Source organism: Mya arenaria, chromosome 4, assembly GCF_026914265.1.
Source record: "Mya arenaria isolate MELC-2E11 chromosome 4, ASM2691426v1".
Taxonomy (NCBI): Eukaryota; Metazoa; Mollusca; class Bivalvia; order Myida; family Myidae; genus Mya; species Mya arenaria.
The window spans coordinates 37,466,698-37,493,741 of record NC_069125.1 but is presented as its reverse complement, the minus strand read 5'-3'; the positions used below and the strand labels follow the sequence as shown (position 1 = coordinate 37,493,741).

The window sequence follows — 27,044 nt, the reverse complement described above, 5'->3', positions numbered from 1 at the left end:
GTGAGGCCCTGATAGCTGATGTATGTATATTCACTTGTTTTAAAGGCATTGATAAATGAAAAGATAAATAGATAAATCAACTATGAGGGCCTCATATATTTGTATCCGTGATGACCGCAATAAAGCTAAATTGTAAACAAATTGCCATTCTATACTTTTGTTATTAAGAAAGACAACTCTTGATATACTGTTGCATATTAATCAAGGGAGGCAATACAGATAAATAAAAATATTTTGTCTCTCTGATAGTTCGTGTTCCCTCTTAACATATGCTGGCTGAGAGCAAAAAAACTAATTGACATTTCTCAGCAAAAAGAAAATCTCATTTCTCAGAATTTCAATTAAATGTTTTAACAGTTCCTTTGTGATAAGAAATATCGAGCTTTTGATAAAATCTGCATGTAAAAATGTTAGTTATACACAAATGTAAAACACATTCATGTGATAAAAATGCAATTGTGTTTCATTGGGGAGATCTTTTTCTTAATGATATTCTATGAAATAATTAATTGACAAAATAAAGATTTAAGAATATTTCAGATAATACTATATTTTTTTATGTTGAATATTTTAATGACAAATTATTTATTTTTTGCAAATAAGCTGTATACCGTGTAATATGTTTTTCATGATGATTTAATTTGCTTGCTGTTAATGGTTGCCTGCATTTTCAAGAAAAACAGTCAAGCTTTTTAAAAAATTGTTAATCGATTTAAACAAGACAATCAGAGCCAAGTTTTTCCTGCACTTTGTTTTGTTTATTAGGCTGCGTGACTGAATTTATTTATATATTGGGCAGTGCAGTTGTACTTAACGATACCTAAGGTTCAATGATAGACCATAAGTCAGATGTAGTTAATGATTTACAAGTTAACAAACTTGATCATGCAGTGGCTTAATTACTTCCTAGGAATACATTTGTTTAATTTGTAATACGTGAACCATGATCTAGACTTTAATAGCACTCCGCCTTAAAGTGTTGGATGTGAGCATTTCAATGAAACTTGGTTCAGAAGTTACCAGTAATTTTGCTCTACTCATACATGTAGTATGACCTAATTATAAGCCTTGCTTTAATATGTTTGTGGCGGATCCATGGTCTAGTGGCTACACACTTGACTGTCAATTAGCCAGGGGTCACAGGTTTGATTCCCCGCTGCACCACTAAACAAATATTAATCATCTTCTAAGAGGGACATTAAATGGGGGGCCCATGTGACAGTGCTATACACTGGTGCATGTTTCAGAACCAGGGTAGCTGTAACCAGGGTTACATTCTGTCTGTGCACTATGCTCGAAAAAACATAAAATGACTAATAATCTTATGGGAGGCCCTGCCAAATGGGCAAGGCCCGAGTGCGAGAATAATTAAACTAACACACCACCACCAAGATTATCATTTTATGCCTGTTGACTGGAAAAACAACAGACAAGCGATAACATCCACTGATGGTGCTCTTGTTATCAATTCCATACAATCAGTTGATCAAGTTCGAATGGCAAAAAAATAAATCCAGGAATATCACTTCATCCGTATCAAGTAATTTAAAGGTTTCCAATTTTACTGTTAAAAAGGTCTTAAATCTGGAAAATTGCATTTGGGAAGAAATATTGGTTTCCATGGCAACTGTAACCATGATGCTGTATTTCAAAAGAATGACTTGATTGAAGTTGTTTGGATGGAGGCCGTACTCCCGTTTTCTGCATTCTATGGGTTTGATTGGATTTCGACACAGATTGTCATCTAATTGGTTTGTACGTGTCTCCCGAAGAAGTTTTAGCTAGGGAAAACGCAAACAAGATATATAGGGATTTAGGAGGAGTTTGCAGGATTAGATGAGGGCAATATAGAATAATATCTCTTATAACGTCTTAGGGCTTTTTCTGTTAACTTTGTTTAGTACGATAATAACAGTGTTTTTTTTTCAACCCTTCATGAACGGGGGGAGTGGGCCGGGGTGCATGAGATGAGGGCCCTTAGACTTGTGAAAATAGTTGCAAATGGCCTAAAATGTGATATTGTTAACAAGTAGAACAGAACAGAACATTTATTGTTAACTTGAACATATTCAGTGATGATGCATTCTACATAACACTAGGGTTGTTAGAAATCAGATTTTTTAAAGGATTAATTGTACAGTCAAAACCCGTTTTTCGATATCGTTTGGCTTGACTTTCCCCGTTGGCTCCAATTTGATATCAAGCCCCGATTCTGTTTAACTCTTTTTAAGCATTCCTGCTTTGCTTGATATTTGAGATGCTCAATTTTAAGTATTTTGGCTGGTTCCTGGGATATCGAGCCAATGGCTTTAGGTGTAATTGTATAAATAAATTTCCAGTTTTATTCATGATTTCTATATTTAGAATATGCCATCTGTAATGACATATAAGTAAGATGTATTTTGTTACATTATGTTACTTTTCGGCCATTGTGGTTATTAAAATACATAGGGTAAAGTCATTTAACATCCTCAACTTGAAAAAAATGAAAATTCGAGGAAAATTGAATTCTTTGGCAATTTGATCAGATATTTGTCTTCATTTGCTTCGAGTGATTGATTGTAGCATTTGTGACTGAAATATTTCAGATTTCTATTGCTTTTGTATTCCAGGGAGCACTGGCACCAATTTTGGCGGGTGTTGCCGATGGCAATGTATTTCTTGTAATTGTGGATTTTTGTGAATTTTACATAATTGTCTTGCACCATTTTAAAGCCCACGAGAGGCAGTTTTATTGCTTTCTGCTTCGGAATTTAAGAGTCTTAAGGCATTAAATTTCGGTAGTGTTTCCATATTTAAATTTTACTATATTTTTTGGGGGGGTCTAGCGTAGGCATTTAATGCTTTATCCATGACTGAAAGAAGTATGTTAGTGTTCACGTAATCTGAAGTTCAACCTGGGGCAGTGATTACGAACAGTCTCAAGTCTTATTTCAGACTCGAGACTCATTATGGCAAAACTTCATCACATTGTGATTTTCCTTCTGTCAGACATTGATGGTGAAACTTGCTGAAATATATCACTATTTGAATGTTTTACTAGTATTTACATATTTTTTGTAAAAGAAATGGAATACATGTGATTTTTTGTTCCTTTATAAAAATGCTTTTCTGAGTCTGAGTCTAGACTTGGACTTCAGACTGTTCGCAATCATGGTCCCTGGAGTATGATGGACCAAGAAGCATTTTAAGTGTGCATTGTTGCATTGTCATAGTGAAAAATTTGCTTTCACTAGCAGTTATAAGCTGTTAATTATAAGTTTGTAAAAAGTGTTTATCAAACTAAGTTATTTTCTTGCTAATAAAACTTTGTTGTGCATCTGTTCTTGTATAGGAACGTGATTCAGATGTCTTTAAACGATGTCAGCAGTTAGTATTTGAGAGGCCATGAGCAAAACACCTTGATAGGGCTCAGACCTGCATGGGGTCCTTTGGTGAGAGGCAGACATCTATAAGATATATGACAGCAACATCTCACCTCTCACTTATATAAGAGAGTTAAGTTTGCCTGTGTGGCCCATTCTAGCTGGTCTGTATCATTTCAAAGCCACCCAGGTATTGTTGGTGGCGGCAGCGGCAGCATTGTTCTGCAAGACAATTAAACTTAGCAATAGCTCATGAAGTGTTTTATGAAATATTTGCGTGAAACTTGGTACATATTAAAGTTGCAAGAGACAATGGACACATTTGTTGCAAGGCCCATAACTCTGGCTTTAATAATTGTTGAGTTATGCCCCTTGTTTGACTGGCTTTATTAATTCTTGAGTTATGCCCCTTGTTTGACTGGCTTTAATAATTGTTGAGTTATGCCCCTTGTTTGACTGGCTTTAATAATTGTTGAGTTATGCCCTTGTTTGACTGGCTTTAATAATTGTTGAGTTATGCCCCTTGTTTGACTGGCTTTAATAATTGTTGAGTTATGCCCCTTGTTTGACTGGCTTTAATAATTGTTGAGTTATGCCCCTTGTTTGACAGAAAAACACACACGAACAGAACAAAAATTTGCATTGAAATTAGGCGATCTTGCCTAGATGGTTAACACTCTATGCACCCAACAAGTTCTTACAAACTGGGTTTTGACTGCTGTTCTGTAACGTTTGACTTTGTGAATATTTTAACATTGTCTGAGATGATTTCTCCTTTGAAAACCAGACCATACATTATAATGGACAGCACTTGTTTGATATACTGTCTTTTTTATCACCATAGAGTTTATTACCATCATAAATGATGCATAAAGCTTTTACTGTAATGTTACGAAAGTATATCTTTGGTGATAAGAGAACTGTGTGCCGGGAGAAGCCAACTTCAGAAATACTTAAAACTCCATTTTTTTTCTCAGACAAGCTCTAATGAAAACAATCAACAGGAACACGGGGCAAGATAGCGACCATAAAAATGGTATAACGTGTAACATTAAAGCAGGAATATTAACGGAATCATTATGTCCCCAGGGAGATTTATATGACATGTCTGTAATGATAAAGTAAATTTGATACTGGCTTTGTGACTACTGTTTGACGGACATAAAAACCGATATTGACTATTAAATCCTATCTGGACCAGTCGAAGCATGAGATTGTGTTTCAGCGCTAAACTGTGACAAAATTATGGCCTGAAAAATGATTCATGGTCCTTTAAGGAAAGGAAAAAAACAGCAGTCATTGTGGAGTTGATGCAGAGCAATGAAAAAGTGCGCTTAACTTTAAATGTTGTAAGGAAGTATGCATGAATAGTAAAAACAGTTATGAACTATAAAAAAAAAATCGCTGACCTTTGAAACCTTGTGTTGCTGTTGTTGTTGTTGCATGAGAAATGCATGTATGTGGAGGTACCTTAGTGTTGTGTCTTAACGAGAAGTTCATGCATATTTTTGTCAGCATGTACGTTCCCTGTATATGTGTCTGTTCGAGAAGTAAATTCATATGTGCGACATTGTACACAGGCCGCCCTGCACTAAACTGGTGTCTGGTCAAGAAGTAAATGTATGATTGTGACATTGTGCACCTGCATTAAACTCGTTTCTTTACAAGATTTACATGCACGAGTGCGAGATCATGCATGTGCCCTGAATTTGTGTCTGTATGTACATGTATTTTGAAGTAATTCTGTTGGGACCAAACAGGGTAGATTCATGAACTTCTCTCGACAGAGTTATTCCTTTGCGATTTGTCAATTTGTCAATGTACATGATATCAAGAAGGGTAACACAAAACTTTGAATGAGCAGGCAATGTAAGCGACTATGCACGCATTCTATGGAAATACTTTTTAACCAGCGCACTGTTCTTTCCGTCATTGTCAGAGTATTGGACTTCGGTGTCTAGAACTGTTACGGAATTCCTTGGAATACAATCCCCCGTTATTGACAACAAATACTTTGCCAATTTCCCGAGGGAGACTGGTAGATTGGTGAATAAATGCACGGTATTTATCAGGACCCGCCATGTTTCATTACCAGCACTAAACTGATCTAGTTTCCCCCAGAGTTCGGTTTTCCCACACACCGGAAAAAAAACAGGGAAATATTGTTTGATGAATTAGAACGCTGTAATTATTTATTCATATTGTTTTTTCTGTTGTTTTTACACGGTTGTAAGGGATAATGAATATATAATGCTGGTAGATGGGAGTTTAATATTCCCAGGAGTCACCTAATATTCCACATCTGTGGTCTAGGTAATTTGAAATTATATGAGCCTGACTTGCCCAGCATGAAGTGTTGAGAATTTTTAAGGTAATAAATCCAGACTGTTGTCACACATTGCAGAACAATAGAAATAAAGTGGTTATGTTTTGAATTAAAGCTGGGATTGTATTGTCATCATTATTATTTTCCAAGTTTTATGTGTTTGTTTTTTTCCCCTGATAATTACTGTTGACAAATTTGTAAATGATGAATTAAAACCCTCAAAAGCCAATATAGCAGACAAACCATGGTAAGGAAGGCAGAAAAATTAAATATTATATAAAATATATATATTATATTAAAAAATGATGTATACTATACATATATATATATACACACATTTATGGTGTCCAGCAAGGGCTGTGGTTATCGCAATTGCTTCTCACCTACAACCTGTGTTCATATTGACCGGTTCGGGCATTTGTCAGGTTGGTTTGTGTTCACAAAGCTCAGGACAAGTGGGTTTCCTCAGGGTAACAGTACAAGACCACACTCTGGCCTAACATGTGCCAATGAGAGTGATTGTTTCACATTAATAATGGTGAAATAAACAAGTTAAACTATACAACAAAATAACATTGTAGTACTGTTGAAGGAGTGGAGGAAAAAAAACAGTGTTACTAGAACTGTATTTAAAAGGAGTTAAAGGGCTAACTTCTACTATTATTTTATTTGCTTGAAGGCTTATTCCCACTATTATATATTTTCAGGCTGTGAGTCGAGTGAACAAGGCGGCAAGGCGTAGTAGCGAGATTCGTCCGCTGAACGAGGAAGGTTCCAGCGGGGAAACCACCGATAATCTCGACACAGCCACTTTTAATGTGCCAAAGAAAACTGTCTCTCGTCGATATAGTGATGTAAGTTGGGTGGGCTTACATTTTATGTTAATGCAAAAGGTCTTCATCTGCAGGAGTAAAGTTTCTTTAATGAATGAGGACACTGTCCTTCTGATTATGATATTGTAAAAGTCGGAAACCTCTAACAATTGGGGAAAGGATGAGATAGATCTTAAGCCTTACAGGCAATATCTCAGGGACCGTCCAAAATACCTCGAGCTCCGCAAATATCGAGCCAAGCGGGAATGCTTACATAAAGTAAACTAAAATAGGTCATTTACATCAAGTTCGAGTCTACGAGGAAATCGAGCCAAGCGATTGTGCCAATGGGTTTCTACTGTATATTCAAGGTCTCTGTCTCTCACCTAAAAGGTACTTGGCCTCCTCGGGCTCATGCATTGCCCGAAAAAGGCCACCTGGGGCAGTATTCTCAAAGCATCTTAGGGAGAAATTTGAGAAAGATTATTTCAATTCTTAATTATGTACCTTCCATTATTCATATTTATGTATTAAGTGGACAAGTATTTTGCTTTTTTCATTCAATAACTAATGAGAAAGGCAATTTTCCACTAAGTTGAAAATTTACTTAATTTATGCATATAGAGCCTGGCATGACTTTCTCAACCCAGCAAGATTCATATTAACACTTCGAAACTAATCAAACATTCAGCTCTCATGTGCGACACCCATTTTTATATCGCAATATATGATAAATCATTTTCTTATCCTTAGTCCATCATATCTGTTTGAGATAATCTAATCATCAGTACTTATACGTTTATAATGGGGGATATATCAGTTGCAATATATCAGTCATGGTGGTGATACAGGGTGACAAATCTATTCGTATCATTCTCATATCAATGTCACGATAACATTGCATAGTAGTTGTATTTGATTAAGCAACCCGTGACCATGAAAGAATAATATAATCTTAAGCTTAAATAGCCATGGTTTAGAGGTTTGAAGTATACTTTTGTCTTATAATTTTAATTGTTATATAAGGATTTATTTAAAGGCTGTTGGAACAAAAATCACTATGCCAAGCTCGCAGCTTTTGATAGCAAATGTTGCGTTTATATGCCGGACATTTGCCCATGGGGGTAAATTTGTGTTTTTTTCACACCAATTTCCCGTGGAGGGTAAATCTCATCGTGAAAATGCAAACGGGTAAATCTCGTCCTATAAATGCAAATACCCAAGGGGGTGGGGATTTGCCCATGGGGGTAAATTTGGTTACAACCGCAAATGCCCACAGGGGCAAATGGCCCCTCCCCCAGGGTTAAATGTTGTCATATAAATGTGACATATGAGCCATTTGGCGGATGGCAATAATTGCTGTTTTGTCAGTTGTAAATTATATTATCAAAGCAGCATTGATTTCAAATGATAACAAACCATAGTTCTTACATGAAGTGGAGAATTAAATTTTGTAAAGTGTTCAAGTTTAGATTTTAATTGATTGATTGATTAGGTTAGCAATTCTTCCTAATAGAGCATGGAATTCCTTTGTACGGCTTGTCAGATTTGATTAAACTTGGCTTTGAGAATTGAAAACAAACTTGTTTAAATCATGTATTTTAGGACATTTTAATGCTTTCAATACTGGGTTTAGTTTAATACTGTTTTTTGCTTGCTGAAGTTTATTTGGGAAGTTCTAAAGCATGCTGAAATAGTATGTGGGCTAGGTGAAGGTTGTTAAAAGTTAACAACTTTTTTTAAGTCATCATTGTAAACTTTCAAAGCTTTACTGATCTGAAAATTTAATGGATACACTTGAGATCTGCTGCAATTCTAACAAGATTTGAGACAACTGTTTCCGCTGTACTTGTTTATATTTAAACAAACCAGCATTTCATCAAATATTTCACATTTAGGAGTTAACAACGACATCATTAATCAAGTTGTTTACTTTAACAAAATTCTAAACAATCGGCCCATCTTGTTTTCATTTGCTTTCATTACTAAACCATTTAATCAACATTGGGTTTAATAGTTTATTGAAGCAAAATATAAAATATAACACTTAGTATTGGCACAAATGTCTCCATACTTAAGCATGCATGAATTCTCAAAACCACTTAATAAAACCAAAAAATGGTACATAAGCATTTATTTTCATCAGATTAGCTTTCTTAAAAATTAAATCAGAAGATCTCTTGAGTGATTAATTCCGAATCATCTGCAATCCCTTTGGCAGTCATGGGCGCAAGGACTTTAAATGTTGATTCATTTGTAACAATTAGAAGGGATTTTGACGCATACATGTACAAGGGAGACAACACTGTCATGACCAGCATTACCATAAAAATGTTTTTTCTTTTGTTTTGCAGTAATAAAACATTCATGAGTGATTTAAGCCGGATTTGGATTATATGTCTTAACATTCCAATTATAATATCCCGCCTTTAATAGGATGCTGTGGGCCATATTGCTTCGTACATTCTGCAAGGCCAGAGAAAATAATTGTCAGATTCTTATCCAGGTTTTAGAAAATTATTGAGCAGATGGGCAGAATTTTATTTTAAGTAAAATAAAGAATGCATTCAGCACCAATTAAAGACTAAAGTGACATTTACGTATTTTGTAAGGCTGATATTTTTGTTAAATAAATAAAATATTGAAGCTGGGAGTTTAAGATGGGGTCGGGTGGAGATGTGGATCGTTTTTTATACTTTTCTCTGGCCGAACTGTTTCAAAATAATCTGAATTCTTTGGGAAAATCCGATTGAATTACTGCTTCTCAGACTTAGCACGAAATATAACAAGATTAGCGCAAATCCTTTACATGTGATTACAGGTTTTTATTTGGAAAAGGGAAAAATATTAGAATAATCAAACTAATCCGATTTTACGCTTTCATGCCAGGAATTACAAATAGACTTTATTTTTCTCAAGCTTATATGATTCTAAATACCATATTTTTATATTTACTGATGTGTGATGTATCAAATCAAAACAGAAAAAAATGAATACGAGGGCAAACAAAAGCTGCTAATTAAAGATATTGGAAAGTTAAAAGGTTGAATGACTTTATAATATTATATATTAAAAAAATAAAAATATGACAAAGGTACATGTATTTGTTGAAGACTTTATTATGGAATAAGGAAACTGTGAATGCAAAAAATATCAGTTCTGAAATAACTCCAGGAATAGCAATTTTTAAAGACTTTATTCTGAAATTTATCCTTTTCTTTGGGTGGGTATGTCTCTGTATCACACACACTTAACACATTTATGTCTCAAATAATGGCAAACATCACGATTTCATCGAAAAACTTGACGTTATTTTAGACATATTTTATATGAGTACACTTATTTTTTATCTGCTAGTATATATAGATATATGATGTTCCCTAGCGTACATGTGTGTCGCAAGAATTAAAAAATAATGTCACAGTTTTGTTCGCTATCAGTCATAAAACATAGTCGTGAGGAAAAAATTCTTTGATTTCTATATATGAACCATAGAATGTCATCTAAACATGCCACAACAAAAACGGTTTGTGATACTTAACCAAACTCTTATGTTTATTTTCAGGTAAGTACCAGGTCCAGTTCTGGTGCAGGATATTTGGTAAGTAGATGTTTTTCGCATGGGGTAAAAAAAGTCAGGTTTTTATAACATTGATGTCATCATTGACGACATCATGTGGGTCGCACACTGCGTGCATCTTTGCAAAAAATCATGTTGGTTATCACTTAGGAGCTGGGAAGCCTGGCAAACTCGTTCTTAGATAAAAATGTAAAATATCAATAATAAAAATGACACAATTGAAACTATAGGGACAAGCCTAGTAGCTAAAAATTCCCTGAATGTTTAAACGCATAAGACTTGACAATTCCATTAAACTCAGGCTGAACTGTCTGATAATGGCACAATTTTAGTAACTGTTAATCTAATTTACAATTGTAGTGGTTGTATTTTGTGTCCAGTCTGTAAATTGTGTCAAACTACCATAGATGCTGGTACTTTAACGTTGTGACAAAGCATTTAGACGAGGGTAATTTTACGCATGTGATCTGAGAAATGAAGCAGACCTTTCTTGAGAGATGAAACTTCATTACAGTCAGTCTTCGGTGAGGGAGTACCTCTATTTTTCTGCATGGGATCTTACGAACATGGCAGATCTTTCTTGAGAGACCAAACTTCATTATGGCTTAAGGAGAGGGTAAAATGCTAAAGTTCAATGAAGTATTAAAATGCCAGTCGGAGCATAGTCTTCTATTGATTTCATTTAAATTGATCATCAATTTTGAAAGTTTAATATGCTAGCAGCGTGCTTCATTCAAGTGGTTTTATAGTATTCTTTTCATGAGGAATTGTATTGCTTTAATAGGATGAATTCTCCATGCTAAGGGATGATGTCTCTCCGGTATTATTGACGCCTTTTGCTATTTTCACGCTAAATTTGCGTCTTTTCCATACGAATGAGGCTCGGCTAATGAGCACTGTGACACATGTTCGCTTTTCCCCCATGTGACATCTTGCTGCGTTTGATTATTCGACTGCATAAAACGTGGTTGAATACGTCGCTTTTTAAGATATTATATGATCGAAATATGTGTTTGATGTTTAATATCATTTAAGTGTCTTAGTTATTTAATAGTTTTGTGAGTGTAAAGTATATTATATGGATTAAGGATATAAGAAACGTGGGCAATCGTTGAGAGTTACATCAAAACCTATACTTATGGAAGTTTTTCACGCAACATTTGACAGCTGAGGAAATCAACCGCAATTTACGATGATTTTGTTCTGCCTTAAATAATGGGATAGAAACATTATTGCTGAAAAACATTAGGCCTATATGCTAATTTATGGTACAAAATTGCTACTTTAGATGCCGTGGATGTTCTAATGAAATGGAAAATGTGTTCGCATTATTGATTTGAAATGGGGGTTTTTCTAAACAAAAAACAAGTCTCATGCATTTTGTAGAATCAGTGGTAGAATTACCTTGAGATATACCGGTTCAAAACTGTTTTCTATTATGAGCGAGTAAAAAAACAAAACAGAAATAGCTATAAATACGTATTTTGTTCAAGTTTTATTCTATTTTTATTTCTCAGGATATCTTTTGCATTTTGCAGAATACCATGAGATCTACCGGTTCAAAACTGTTTCTTTTATGAGCGAGTAAAAAAAATCAGAAGCAGAAATACATATTTTGTACAAATTTTATTCTTTTTTATTTTATCTCTTGTGTTTCTAGCCAATGAAATTGCAAGTCGAACCATGTTTATTATATCTCCCAAGATGCTTTGCAAGGGGGAGACATTGTTTTAAGAGTGAATGTCTCAGTCCAACTGTCTGTCACACTCTCTCTGTTCTGTATCTTCTAAATCCCTTGAAGGATTTTCATGAAACTATGGTTAAATGTTCACCACATTGAGATACATGAATACATATATACTGAGCCCACATTCTAGGCAGACCAGCTCAAGGTCAAGGTCACAGCTTAAGGTCATCCCTTTGTTCCATAGATATTGTATCAGCTCATCTTGAAGGATTTCCATGAAACTTGGGTAAAATGTTCACCTGATCAACACGCTACCCACAGTCCGTTCCTTATCTTTCCAACTTTGCAGAATAGAACAAGCATGACAGAGACATGTGTTTTTGTTTCCAAAAACAACTGTCTAGTTTGTTAAGAAGTTGTAAAACATATTATGTAAAAAAATTAATGGTTCCAAGAAGGGTGGAGAGCATAATATGTGGCATGAAATGATCATTAGTTTTACACACTGTTTTCTTCAATTTCAGTGTGACAGTGAAAGCGGAGACGAGCGGGTAAGTCCGTTGTGTTTTCTGTATCCATGTATCCACAATCTTCCGTATCTGAGAGTCTGCTATGTGCCTTATTTGAGTGTTCCAATCTGCCGTTTGTTAGTATATCTGCAGTTTTTCATCCTTGCTGACTGTGGTTGGTCTAGCATTTTGGCTCGGACACCAATATTTTCAAAATGAATTTGATGTTGGAATTTCGACTTCTGCACGTTTTAGAAATTCTGATAATGTAGGGATCTAATGGTCCAGCTTACCATCTTTTTCAAGTCATAATGTTAAACTTACCTGTTTTTTGATAGAATTGGTCAGCAGCATCGGCAGCACATCGTTTTGCAAAACACTAAACCTTGGCCATAACTCAAAAACAGTTGAAGCTATTCATATGAAACTTGGTTTACGTGTTGCCAGAGACAAAACCTAAAACTCTGGTTTTAAAAATTAACAGGTTTGTTCTACGTATAAACAAGAACACACCAACTAAACCCAACAGGCAAGCGTGTTTGCTCAGCGGCACTCTTGTCTTTATATAATATCATCACACCATTTTAATAATGAACAGCTAAAGATGTCTGAGGAAATCGCAAAACATTTTCTGTAACAAAACTAATTTTGTAAGGACGCAACACGCCTGATTTAAACAAAAAAATGTGAACAATTATACGAGAATGATGTTGCAATTCTCGTAAATAAAGTTTTTTAATCTTCTAACAGGATTTACACTTATCTGTCTTGGTACAGTTTTAACTTGCTTAATAAAAAATCCAGTCACATAAAAACCAATTAAGTTAACTTTTGAATAATGTAATTGCATCTTAAAATTGAAATGGATTGCTTCTCTCTTCCAAGTTGAGCAGTTTGATGAATCATATTTTCAATTCTAAATTATTTTGAATCCCCTCAAATGGCGCCTCATTCTTTATTAATTACATGTCTTTTTGTACCATAATTTTACATAATTGCACACTACAGCGTTCATTTGTCAAATCTGCCTTGAACGTTCTGTTCCATGATATGATTAAAACTATTTTATAGCATTCATTTGTCAGTTTTCTTTTTGTGCATGTCAAAAAAAAATTATGACATTTTTATGATGGATTATGAATGTAACGTGTGTTTACCTATGCGGTTACCATTAAATGGCAGACAATTATTGTGGTCGCGTTATGCATTATAATCAGAGTCAATAATCATTGGATTATTGTTGTTTACAAAAAATATCGGTAGATGGGTTTTCTTTTATATAGCTTATTTATATCCGCTCAAATGTCTTTTATACGTCGGTGTTATAGACGATACAATCAGAATTAAAGGGTTACTTAGTGCACCACTATCGTTAATCCCAGATCTTGAGTATATATCCTTCGCTCAGTAATTAAGTGGCGTCAACCTTTAATAACTGTAAGCCCACGAAAGTATTTCTGTCACCAGTGAAGCTAACTTGACAAAATCCGTTTTTAATCTATTCACGCGATTACTCGAGCGAATCATTCTAATACAAGACTGTCACCACCTAAAGCAGAGATCGTATAACTCATTATTTGTATTGCCACAAATTCAAATCGACCCCATGGTCTCTGTAATTGTGGCCACGATTGTATTGGGCGATATCAACTCACAGTACAGTGGATGTTTTTCTGTGTTTGGAGTTTGTAATCATTGTTCCGAGTGAGTGAGACCATTGATACTCGACAAGGTTTCAAAGCTCGCTGATATTTTAGTGACCTTCGATATATCGGACATGTCTAGAGTTGTGACGGGGATATTTTATCAACACTTGTGTCACAAGTTTAAGCTATGAGCTCAGGCATGGTTTTGGTATGAAAATACTTCAGTGGAGTTTTCATATTTTGGGTGGTGTTTGATAACGAATATTACTTTGTGTTTATTAACTGTGTGAGGCTATATACATGGTATTACTTTATTATCGTAGTATTTCTGTGTGTTCAAAGTAATAGTTTGTCAGAGAATATTTTAAATTATTTAATTTGTGTGCCGACTTAACTGTGTGAGTGTCCTGCAGTAAGAAAGGATTTATAATTCCATTTTCATGTAAGTATTCCTTGTAGACCAAGATGTTTTTAAAAATACAGTTTAAAACATTGATAATATAATATCACACTGTCTATTATCCTTTTGCATATTAAAAAGCCTCTTAAATAGCAGAACATGGCTCCAAATATTTTTCTTGTTTTAAATCTAACTGAACACTCATTATTATGTAGAGTTTGTTTTTTATTTTGTGAAATTTGACATGCAGTAAGCAGTAAGCGCTTGATGTCGGTTAAAACTGTTCTGCCATAAAACATATTTGTAAAGCTTAAAAATGAAATATGTTATTTAATACATAATAACTCTACATCAATGCAGTCTTGTATATTTAAGTTCAGAAAATAAGAGTTATGAGTAATAACACAAACGTAAGAGACAATTAAATATGGCCAGAAATGGATTCTTGTTATAACTCTTTTCATGACTTGTCATAAAACATAAAAGAAATGGAATACATAGTTAATGAGAGAAAAAACAGCCTGTTAAAATTAGCATTAGATATTTTGAATTGGAAAAAACCGAATCCATTTCAGATGCTTGCATGATTTTACCACGCAGGATGTAAACCTGGTGCACTTTGAAAAGTTTTTATGATTGAAAACTAATGGGAAAATTATGCAAGAACTTGAAAATCATGTAACTGATATTGCAGCTGAAATGTCAACAGCTAGTGCTTATGAAATTCTAGTTGCTTAATAAAGAGTTTTATAGAACCAGTTTTGCAAAATCTCTGGATAAGGTTTATCTACTCTTGGTTATACAGATATTTTACATAGAGCACTTTGAACACTTGAGGGTATTATTGCATAATTTTCTAATCCACCATTGATCCTTTGAGCCCTTGATAAAGTAACACCAGTGATTTAATGCAGTTTAATGTGTTTGTGGTCAAATCACATTTCTTAAGTGGACACTCTTATCCCAGTGGTCAATGGCTATTGTATTGGACATTCATTGACCACTATTTGACCATGGTGGTCAGTCCTAGGGAGAATATTGCATCTGTCCGAGGATATGACCGAGGGTGACTGAGGAGTGAATAAGTCGAGTCCCTATTGTCGCATTATAAGGAAGTTGTTGACAGAGTTCGTTCATTTTTGTTTACACATTTTAGGAATAAATGGATAAACATAAGCGACTGCTTCAGTTGTGTTTGCTGGAGTATTAAAATGTTTGTTTACGGCTGAAGAGAAGTAAAAGATTAGGTTTAGGTTACAGTGGTATGAAGTTATCGGGTGACTAACTTGGACTACCAAATGAAGATAACTTCAAGTTACAAAGCAGTGCTTGGATATAGGTTTCATAAAGCTTATTTTTTTCTTGTATTTGAATTAACATTTTTTCGACAGCTGTGCGTCAAAATTAAATTGTATACAATTTCGTGCTGTATCTTATTGCAAGAGATCTGGGAAAATTAATAAGTTTGAAATGTATATATAAATATGATATCGTGTTAAACACAAGTTGGCGACAGCGGCAGATAATAGTAGTTGGTGGCAGATGTTACAAGTCAGACACTAAGGCATTTGGCATTTCACAAAAAAACATTCACATTGAATCATCCTGCTATTTTGCAGTTTCACAGCTTTTGGGAAAGGTGGAGATGATATTTACCATGTACTGGTACTGTGAAGTTTGTTGACATTTGGATGTTTGTCAATGGCTAGCCCGCTCTTTCATAGCATAAACACTAAGGTTTAATGTCAAAGTGCATGTAAGGTTTTACAATTTAACAGGATTGGATTTGATGGGATAAGATTTGACGATTGTATAATTTAAAAGCGGTCAGATTTGATGGATTGTGGATAGAATTGTTTCTGTTTATTTGGATTACAAGACGTGTACTAAGGTAAATCTTAAATGTATGTTTTTCTGTTGAAACTTGGATGTTTATATTGATAGATGGGCCTCATGAATTTATGCAATATCAGTTAAATATTCAGCCAGCTGTCTGAAATAAAGGTTACCATATAAGATGGTCTACTTCAGTTGCTATATTCTGATTATTTGTTAATTTTGACCATTCGTTAGGTGTACATGTAAGAATTTTTGCTTTCCATTGAACTTTTTCTCAGTGTAAGACTTGTGTATAGGAATTTACTGTGATATGAATGTCGGCCATATTTATCAATTCAAAAAGCTGTATGAGAACAAAACCTAACATTTCCTTCATAAAAATGTTGACTCTACATTACTATTTTCTAAATCATGTAATGGAAGGGCAGAATGTCTGAGTGATGGCCTGACGATGTTGTCAATGCTAATTGACTGCGATGTGCCCCACCACATTATGGCTTCCGAGCCAAATCAAATTATTCAGATGATAGAGGTTGCCACCGTAATAATGCCATGCTTCTTCTTGATGGAGATCTTTTTGAGAAGCTCCAAAGTGCTGAGGTGATGTTGAAATAGAATTTTGTGTAAATTTGATTTGGAGCAGAGAAAATTTCCCTTGGGTGTCTAATTTGTACACTAGTACACAGGGTTTTGTTGCTGGTCTGGTATTTAATTGCCGTTTTCCACACCAGGCCGACAGAGGGCGATAATTGTCGGAATGCTTCGCTATAACTTGACTTCATTTCTCCCCAGGGACAAAGTTTGAGCTGGCACCATTAACTTTTCATATCCAATTTTGCCGTTTTACCGGTTCAGACTGTTTATCCTCACTTTGGGTATTGGGTAATGAAATTGAATAAGTCCCAGAGTGGTTTTCAATATGATCTAGAGTTAAGGCACTGCCATGGTGGGATCTGGTTGAACCTGAAGACATATTTATGGCATATTTATCTTGTCTGAATTGTTGTTGTTTTTGTAGAAAATATTGAAAAGGGGTACAGAAATAATTGACATTGTGTTGCAAACGTGGTTGGCTTTGTTTTTCATTCCTTTCTGCAGGCATTCAATTCTGCAGGTAGCTGAAAAAGACTTAATGGTAGCCATAATTCCATACTGTTTTGCGGTTTTTACATTAAACTTGCCATGAATGTTAACAGTAAGTCTGTGCACATGTTGTTTATAAAATTGTATCAATCCACATTACTCTGGCTACATATTATGAGAGTTATGCCCCTTGATTGATTTAAAAAAACTGAGTTTAATTATTGTTGCCTGCCCTTGTGGTGGTCTTTTCCTCTCTGTTACCCTTTTACAATAATCATTACTTATTATTGCCTTTGCCAACTCTGTAACTTACACTTGTAAAACAATATTGTTTATTACTCGAAATTCAATCGTTTTATAATCCTACAGCGTAATTGAAGTGATCACCTTTTATGTATTGAAAGACAGCAAGGCCATAGGCAGTCCAGAGTTCTGTCTTGATTTTGTCAAACATGTAATTGTATGGAGACAGAAGTTTACGGCCATGTTATTAGCGCTGACACCCCATCACAGGAATTGCACGAATCTGTACGCTCCCCTCTGTATTATTATAAGACGAGGTGCAATTACAGGAAATTGGGGTAAATCGGGGATAAACGCGGATCTGGAGATTTCTCTACCATGTAATCATATTTAATTTCTATCGACAAATGATAGGTCTCTTTGCGGGAAGATGGTAATTTTGTCAATCAGTTTTCTTGGGCTATTATCATACAATGTGCCCATTTGTGCCGAATAATGCTAGTGTTTAATAATTTGCCCTCTGATTATAGTGATCAAACAAGTAACAATGAGACCTTAAAATTTGCTCGGAGGTAATGTTACAGTTTCAATTTTATACCAGACAAAAGTGGTTGCAGTCAATATATCTGAGTGAGAATTTAAGTGTACTTTTAGAGCAAGTTGACTTTTACCACAAAAACAAATTAAGGATCAATGGCAGGAATATTTAAGGCGCCGATTCGTAATAATTGTGGAGTAAATTATAACTATAATTCAAGTAAGCCCCCCAATTTGAGATCTCACTTATGTGCGATGTGGCTATATTTTATTGCAAATAACAATCGTCACATTTTACAAGCAAGTAATTAAGTATGACCGAATATAAATTTATGACCAAATATTTGGAGGACTACTTATTTTATGTTGCTGTTTCAAAGTATGTTTAAAATCATTAGGAAAACATTCCCTTTTGAAAAGCTGATGACGTTTCACATTTACTGTGGTCGTTAACATCCCACGGTTAATTGAACATCACTTATTAATGGCCTTTTCAATGTTTGCACCATTTAACAGGGTAACGATCAATGTTTATACGCCAATTACTGCCAATGAAACTGGTGAATATAGATATTGCAGTTTTCTTTTTGATGTCATCAAAACTATTTAAATTCTATTGATGAGGTACAATAGGCAAGCCCTGGCATTGGAAGCTGCCATCTGATGTTAAACGAAACCTTTTGATGTTTTGTTCAATGGTCCTGTTTGATTTAAATGTTTCGAAATGGATAAAATCAACATTGGAAATAGAATTTGGGTACTCTCTATTACTGGGTAAACATTGTTAATGTTGATATTTCAGTTATAGTCGCGGGTTTAACCGAGTGGCTGAGTGCTGTCAATAAACATGAAATATATTGCACACATTGGTGTAAATTGCAGCCATTCATATAACCACCAGGACTAATTACATATCTTCTACTGTTCAACTTTAGGTAAATAATTGTAAGAGGGTAATCTTGAAATTGATGGGTTTTCTGTTTACAAATTGTAGACGTTTTATCATAACTGTTTGATGAGCTCTTGAGCGAATATTAACTCTGGGTCTGCATGTTTAGATTCTACTTGAAAACGATGATTTTTGTTCCTGTGCACGGGAAGTGAGACAATTTCGACATGATGTTGGTGATCAGTTTTATATTAGTGTAAAAATTATTTTGGGTCATGTTACTTGGGACTATTTTATTATCAAGCCTGTAATGTTTTTTCAATTAATTACAAAGCATGGATAAAAGTAAATTTCATTCTGTGCAAGAAGGTTTGTACATAATATTTTCGCTCTAGTCTTCGCCTGGTCTCCATATAAACAAGTATTTGCAATATTTTCGATTTTCTGCCTTAATTTTCTTAAAGCCGTAATAATGACCGATATTGCTAAAAACTTGTTTTCAATTCATGTGGGGATTATTCTGTGCATGTGCTAGATTGATTCTCTGAACAAGTCTGATTTTTCGATGCAGTTCAAGCGTAAAAACCTGTCAATTAGGCCCCTGTGTAATGGAAACGATTTGATTAGTCGAAGTTTTCATTACAGAAATGTCATACTGTGATGGCATGGAGGCAAATAGCTTTTTAGCATTTGCACCGAGGAACTACTTTTATCAAATTACTACGCTCCAGGTTATTTTCAATACAATGCACTAATCTTGTTTCATCTCCGAAAGGGCGGCTTAAAATCGAATCATTGTGAATCACGAGTTCTTGGAAAATGACAGCTTAAAGCTTTCAACTGTTACTTTTTCATATAAAATATGATGGTGACTTGAAGTTGACCACCGATGTGCTATAAATCCTTTGTTGTTTTTTTCCTTATATGAAGAAGGAGACTGACTGACCGGGCTTTTGGGAATTGCGACTTTGCTATTCAGGGAATTGCGAGTAATCTAATATACCATTAATGGCCTTATCCAATTTTATGAGATTTGGGTTCCTGAGGGAATTGGAGACTGTCATTTAGCAAACTAATACTGTTATTATTTGGACGTTGAGAGACACAAAATAGGCAGTCTTTGATTGAGAAAAACAATCTCCATACTAAGCCTGTCAAGTTGTTAAACCTTCAGAAAAAATCTGTTTGCCAGATAATCCACTTTATAAAAGTAAACAAATTGGGTAGAAAACATTGATCATGTGTCAGTTATATAAAAAATGAATAAAAATATATTTTTACTATATTTTGGTTTAACTGAGGTGGGAGAAAAAGCACCTACCATAACTGCTCGTGTAAGATCGATAGGTTCATCCCAACCCTCGCACAGGGTGTTTTATGGAAACCTGATAAACCACGTTTCAGAAAGACACCTTACACCCTCAGCCATGAAGATACTTATTTAAATATAATTATTCACATAGCATGTTGTGTTGGGGCAAATACCATAAAGTGGATTATGGGAATCTGAAGAATCAATTTACAACATTGATTGGACAATTGTGCTAATATCAATCAATCAATTAGAGAGCTTGAGTTTTGCCGGATATTGTAATTTATAGAAAAGAAGAGAGAAATCTGCTGGCATTAGCGCCTAATGGAATTGGATGCCAGAAAATAAGATTTCAGGTCTGTGAGAATTAATATAAACGAAAGTAAACATTGGCAAAGAGGATGTATAAAAAGTTTGTTAGAAGAACGATATAAAATAAATTTCAAGACTCGCAGAAATTTGATTCTTGATAATAAAATATGTATGTAATTTACAATCCAATGATAATTTTGAAGTATCACACATTCGGTTAACCCAAGTTAGTGGTCAACATTTTGTTTTGTCTAATGAGAAGGCAGCATTTCCAATACATTTATTTCAGTAAATAAGCAGTCAGCCAACATTGATTTAAATCAGGTGAAGCGATACATATACAGTGGCTGGCCTATTAAATAGGTACTTTACACAATTAAATGTAGACCACTAAAAGGTTAAAGATTATTAGTATGTACTTCAACTGTGTCGCTTCAAGCAATTTCTTTTTGTAAGTACATACTAACAACGTTTAACTATGACATTACTAAAAGTTGAACTAACATGGTAAAAATATAGAACTTTTTTTTCACCCTGGTGACTGAATAAAATCAAATAATCACTAAATGGAAATTAAGCCATATTTTAAGTCCAGCTTTCTGAATGATAAAATGTGAACCTTACCAGAGATCCCATTGGCATGGGCATGAGCGCAAACACTGATACCAACATTTGCCATTCATTTATAGGGCATGATGTAAAAAGACTCTTCATCAATTATGCAATGACTTTCTTAGTTTAAAAGGCATTTTTAAATCACTTAAAAGAATTCCCCATCAGCGTCATTAAAAAAAGTATTTGTTATACCCCCCAAAACAAAGTTTGGGGGGGGTATACTGGAATCGGGTTGTCCGTCCGTCTGTCCGTCTGTCCGTCCGTTTTTTTTTTTGTCCGGGATTCATCTTTGTCGTTATTGAACAAATCTTTTTCAAACTTTCAGATATTAATGGCCATGATGTAAACTTGCGCCTCTGTGAAATTGGTACGGGTCACGTGACCCTGACCAGAGTTATCTCCCCTTGATGTGTTAAAGTAGGCAAAATAAGCCCTGTCCGGGATTCATCTTTGTTATTATTCAACAAATCTTTATCAAACTTTCAGAAATTAATGGCCATGTTGTAAACTTTCGCCTCTGTGAATTTGGTACAGGTCACATGACCCTGACTGGAGTTATCTCCCCTTGTAGGCAAAATTAGCTTTGTCCGGCCTAACTCCAGGGCAAACAACCTAGACATGGAGGGGTGGGGGGTATTCGTTAGCCTATGGCTTACAGTTCTAGTATTGTCAGGTAGTGATTTATGGATTATGCATGGGATAAAACCTGCACCCTAATGTAGATGGTGACAGCAGATAAAAATATTCATTTATCATAGATTAGTTTGGGTAATAATGCTACCTAAAGTATAATTTATTTATTTTTAAAAATTGTGAGTGGCACTTCTTTATGAAGTTATTGCATGTTGAAAGTTGTTTACTGACACATTCAATACGACAATGTCATTCATGTCAGAAAGGTCACTATAATTCTCATGAACTTATTTAATAACATGTTTTATGAGAGCCTACTTTTCACAAGTTCAGACAAAGAATATGGAGAATACTTAAATGGTAATTTAAAACCGTCTTAAGTTGGCATATCATGGCCATTTACGAAAGTGGCAATCACATTTTTGATTTTCAATGCCAAATGGGGGTATTAATGATATAGTGCTTGTATAGTACTTGTCTGGCATATTTGTATAGTGTTTTATAATCTTTAATAATTTAATCGTTCTGAACCGCTGCCAACAGAAGATAACAGGTGTCAAATATGCTGTAGAGTTGAATGGCAAATTGTAGAAATAAAAGATAAGAAGAAAACATGGAAGGTGTTGCCAAAATATTCCACATTCCTCAAAGACCAGGCTGGAACTTCATATACATGTGGGCATGGTCGACGAGATTAAAAGCAGAAACATTAACTATATATAAAAATATACATATATGCATTATATATTTGTGTGCGTCCAGGCAATCTTGTCCAAAGCATTACTTGAAAAGTCTTTGAGGTATTGACTCGATCATTGAGAAGAAGTGCAGTGCACAGGAGCCATAACTCTTACTGGTTTTTTTTAGTTATTGCCTTGTTAACTTCATACTTATACTTAGGTTTTGTCCAGAGTGTCACTCGAAAAGTCTTTGAGGTATTTACATTAAACTTCATATACAGATATCTCATTGAGGAAAAGTGTGGTGCACAAGAACCATAACTCTGAGTACAGTATTTTTTTATTTTTTTTTGTCAATTGTATAATTGTAATCCTTTATCTAAAGGCAACGTTGATGTTGTTCCTTATTTGGCTGGGAAGGAGGATATGGCAGTCAGTGACTCATGCATGCAGCTCTCGTTTTTATGTTGGAAAATAATATATGCCCTAATAGCACTTAGTTTGGCATATGGTAAGGAGCTGAGGACAAACATTGATGAACTGATTCAGAAAGCTGTGATAAATATCATGTTGAACAGTCCATGTTTGCACCAAGTTGGCTAATATTCACACAAGTTATATTATCGTTGTTAGGGTATTGTTCAGATATGATAATGACTGCATCCCTGATACAACTTTTTTGTGTGAATATATTGGTGTTTTTGCGTGAATATATTGGTCTGACAAATTATCAGAAAGAAGGTGGTTATTATAAATCAAATGTACATGTATGATAATAAATGGAGAAAAAAAAGTTGAGCATTGCCATAGTGTATACTTAATAATGTAAAAAAAAATTGTGACAATTAGTGCAGTCAATGCACCATGATTGAACATTTTAATAAACTGGTGAACATGTCCGCTACATGGAACAAAGTCAACATGTTTGCACATGCTACCTGAAACAAAGTAGACGTGTTCATAAAAGAATGATTGTGGACATGTTCGCCATGTGAAAGAAAGTGAAGCAAGTTCCATCACTCTGGCTTAATTATGTTTAGAGTGATGCTGGTCAATCAACTGTGATTTCTTGATGGACGTTGACATCATCCGCTGTAGATTAAACATTCATTTATGTTTTGTTGCGATTTCAAATATTCAAATACCCCAAACTGCAAAGTTGCGCTAATCTATTTAAACATTTTTAAATTCGCTTTCTAAACCATTAAATTTGTAATCCGATTATTTACTAAATTTGATTGTACAGTTTCTCTCAATTTCTGTAAAATTAGAAATTTATTGTGAACATTAAATTCAGAAAACTCCACAGAATTTTAAGTACTTGCATACCCATGTTTTTTTGGGCCAAAAATAAGTTTTCCCGGTAAGGCCAGAGTTTTTTTATCTTTAGATTTACGGGAGATTTTTCAAAAAGTTCGGTAAGGAGGAGGAAATAAAAATAAAAATAAAATGCATAAAATGTCCCAAAGGAGAAATAAATAAAAATAAAACGGATTTTTCTCCGATTTTTTTTATTTTTTAAAACTTCTTATATCATGAAGACAAAACACACCTTACTTGTGTCAGCTATTTCATAGGCTGAAAAAAGGGTGATAAATCACCATAAAGTTTCAAAAGCATAATTGAAAGATCCTTTTAATGACTGAAAATATTGACCTCAACACTGTGAGTTCAAGCGCTCATTGAAATTAATTGTATATATTTGTTCGAATGTATCTATGCATATGAGGTGCATATATTATCAACTCATGGATTTTATGAAACATGTCAGTGTAATAAAGAAGTTTAAATGGCCAATTCTAACCTTTTGCCCACAATATAAGCATATCCTTTCCATTGTGAAGTAATCAAAAATTAAACACAGTTTCAGACATGGTATAATAAGGAGGTCAAATGTGTTTTTCTGTCTTTAACGAAATAGCACCGTGACAATTTACCGTGATGTGGTTTTTATATAGAAAATATAACCAAAAAAAGTAGAAGCCCTGATGGAAATTCCTGTTCACTTCAAATTTTGACAGGGCTTACGGATACACAGACAGTCAAAATCTACATTTATGTACTTCACCAAAGAAAATTCGGGAGCATTCAGATAAATTTTACAAGTGTTATATGTTTCAAAAAACCAGGTCTAAGAACTGATTTTAGAATCAGTCCTGAAAAATATCCTTCTAATTCCAGCTATGCCCGTTGGCAATAAGCAACGGATAAGTTTGACTTCTTGCACTGACTGCCAAATATCTTATGTTCAGATTTTTTCTGTTTTATCGGAAACACACACTATGTTATTATTACATCATTTTCAGTATTCTATAACGATTTAAATTCCAAATCATTATTAAACTAATTAACAACTACGAATATCACGATACCTTGTGTTTTTCTCTTCAAATATGTGATCGTGAAGCAGTGTGTTCAATGCTCCCCAGAGTCAAATTCAGAAAAAAATATCCATTTTGACTATGATGAACACGATATCATTTTGCAGTTTGTGTTTGTCAGAAGCTATACATTTTTGCGCTGTAATCCAATTCATCCTTGTTAATATACGACGTGCGCCAACGACTTTTAATAGACAATACAACCCACAAATTTCTGTCTCCTTATTTTGACCGGAAGTTTCGCAATCATTCCACGAAACGCGAACAACATACTGAATCTACAAAAAAATCACAATAAACACGCTTTAAGTTCACCACGGTTTGATTTAAATAATGAAACATAAACATCGGAACGTTTTTTGTAGTAAAACATTTCTATATAGCTGCAGAAATTGCGAGAAATAAGGGGTATGACAAAAAGTACTTTCACTATTGACAGGACGTTGTTATGGTAACGGGTACCTGTTCTGTTTCCCCGCGTATTTCCGACTGGTTTACGTGGTTTGTGCAGTAAAAAGACCGATAATGAATGACAATTGGTACACCAGTTGGTTCTGAGATATGGGTTATAGAACACTAATTTTATTTTGTTCTTAACATTGGAGCAACGTTCGTCGGAAAAAATAAAAATAAAACTACGAAAATGAATTTTATTTTTATTTGGGTTTTGCAATATTTAGGTACGGCGCTCCCGTAAATCTAAAGATATAAAAACTCTGGCCTAATGCATTTAAAAGCTTTTTGCTATGGAAAAAGCAGTTATAGTATATATTTTTTTATTTTTGTCACACGTGTTATCAGACATTGGTTAAGTCAAGAAAAAATTGAAAACCCGATGCTTAAACCACAAGGCCACTAGGACATTTACAAAAGTAGTAAATATTTTGACCTCTTAACAATACATTGATAACATCACATGATAATGTCAATCAACCAATCAAGCAATAACAAAGCTGTAAACAAAGCTGTAATTTAGCGATTATATATATCATACGGTACTAAAATTTATGGTCTTCAAAGACGATATTTGAGCAAATATCAACATTGGCTGAAGGATTCCAGCTTTTGGTATCTTAGTTTTAACACTGACCTAATGATTTTCCACACTTAATTTCATCATCAAAAAAAGAGTGCATTTTACAAAAACATGAGCAAGTTCCTTTAACAGAGTTTGAAAAACCCTGGTTGAGTGTTATACTCAAGGGTGCTTTTATCTTCCTCTCATAATGGTTCCATAATTTGTAATTAGAAATTTTACAATCTTCCCTTAAGAATAAATCTAATTTCTTTTCACAAGAGCTAATTTTATGCCTCTGAAATAGTCTTTTTCAAGTGGATTCAATTAAGTTAAACCCCCTCATAAGTAGGATAATATTACTCTGTGATATAGCTGTTTTGGCAATGAATTTTCCATTGATCTTTGAGCATGGTATATTTAATTGCGCTTTAATTATAATGTTGAAAGATTCATCTGATATGAACTAGCTAATATTACAGTAGGGGTGTCGTGAACTCGAGTGTGGATCACCTCTTATTATACACATTTGACTGATTTTTTCATTGTCAGAAAATTGCTCGTTGGAATGTAGAATGATTGGTGGTTTAAGGTTTCCTATTAACTCAAAATAGTGTGTGTTTTTTTAACAATTTGATGGACATGATGCCCCTTTAATTATTACATCCATGGTAATGCATTAATTTTACACCAAAATGAAAATCAAAAATATTGTTTTGCTTTAGTTTTGTGAATATTGATTAACGTTATCCATTTTTATAACCAGGTACCTGGACTGGGGGCCCCCGGGGGTGGGGGTAGGCATGGTAGTTGGGGCTAAGTATGCTTGAAATTTGAATTGACAAAATGTTTTTATTGAGGCTTGCAATGGAAGTTTTATTGAAATGCCAAGGATATCTTAAACATGCTACATTGTATCTTGTTCCATTTCGTGCTACGTGATGATATTTTTGTCAACCATACATTACTCTTAATATTAAGAACAAAAGTATCTGCATTCAGCTCTGGATAAGGACTCATATAATTTCCTTAAATGGAGATATATCTGCAATTTGGTCTCATATGATCATACAGAACTCAAATATTGCTAGGTTTTGGCATTAGCTGCTGCATACGTTGAGTAGAGAAAGCCAAAAAAAAGTTAAGTGCGATTAAATTTGATGTCACTTACACCGTTTTC

General features: G+C 34.4%; 1 protein-coding gene across 3 annotated transcripts in view; it reads left to right on the top strand.

The window, feature by feature from the left end:
• Nucleotides 1–27,044, top strand: part of LOC128230573 (autism susceptibility gene 2 protein-like) — a 121,755-nt gene that overhangs the window by 57,465 nt on the left and 37,246 nt on the right. For all 3 annotated transcript variants that reach the window (XM_052942980.1, XM_052942978.1, XM_052942979.1), the window contains 3 exons: nt 6,399–6,545; nt 10,069–10,104; nt 12,295–12,321. In XM_052942980.1, the coding sequence (XP_052798940.1) occupies nt 6,399–6,545; nt 10,069–10,104; nt 12,295–12,321 (210 nt within the window). The remainder of the gene's footprint in view (nt 1–6,398; nt 6,546–10,068; nt 10,105–12,294; nt 12,322–27,044) is intronic.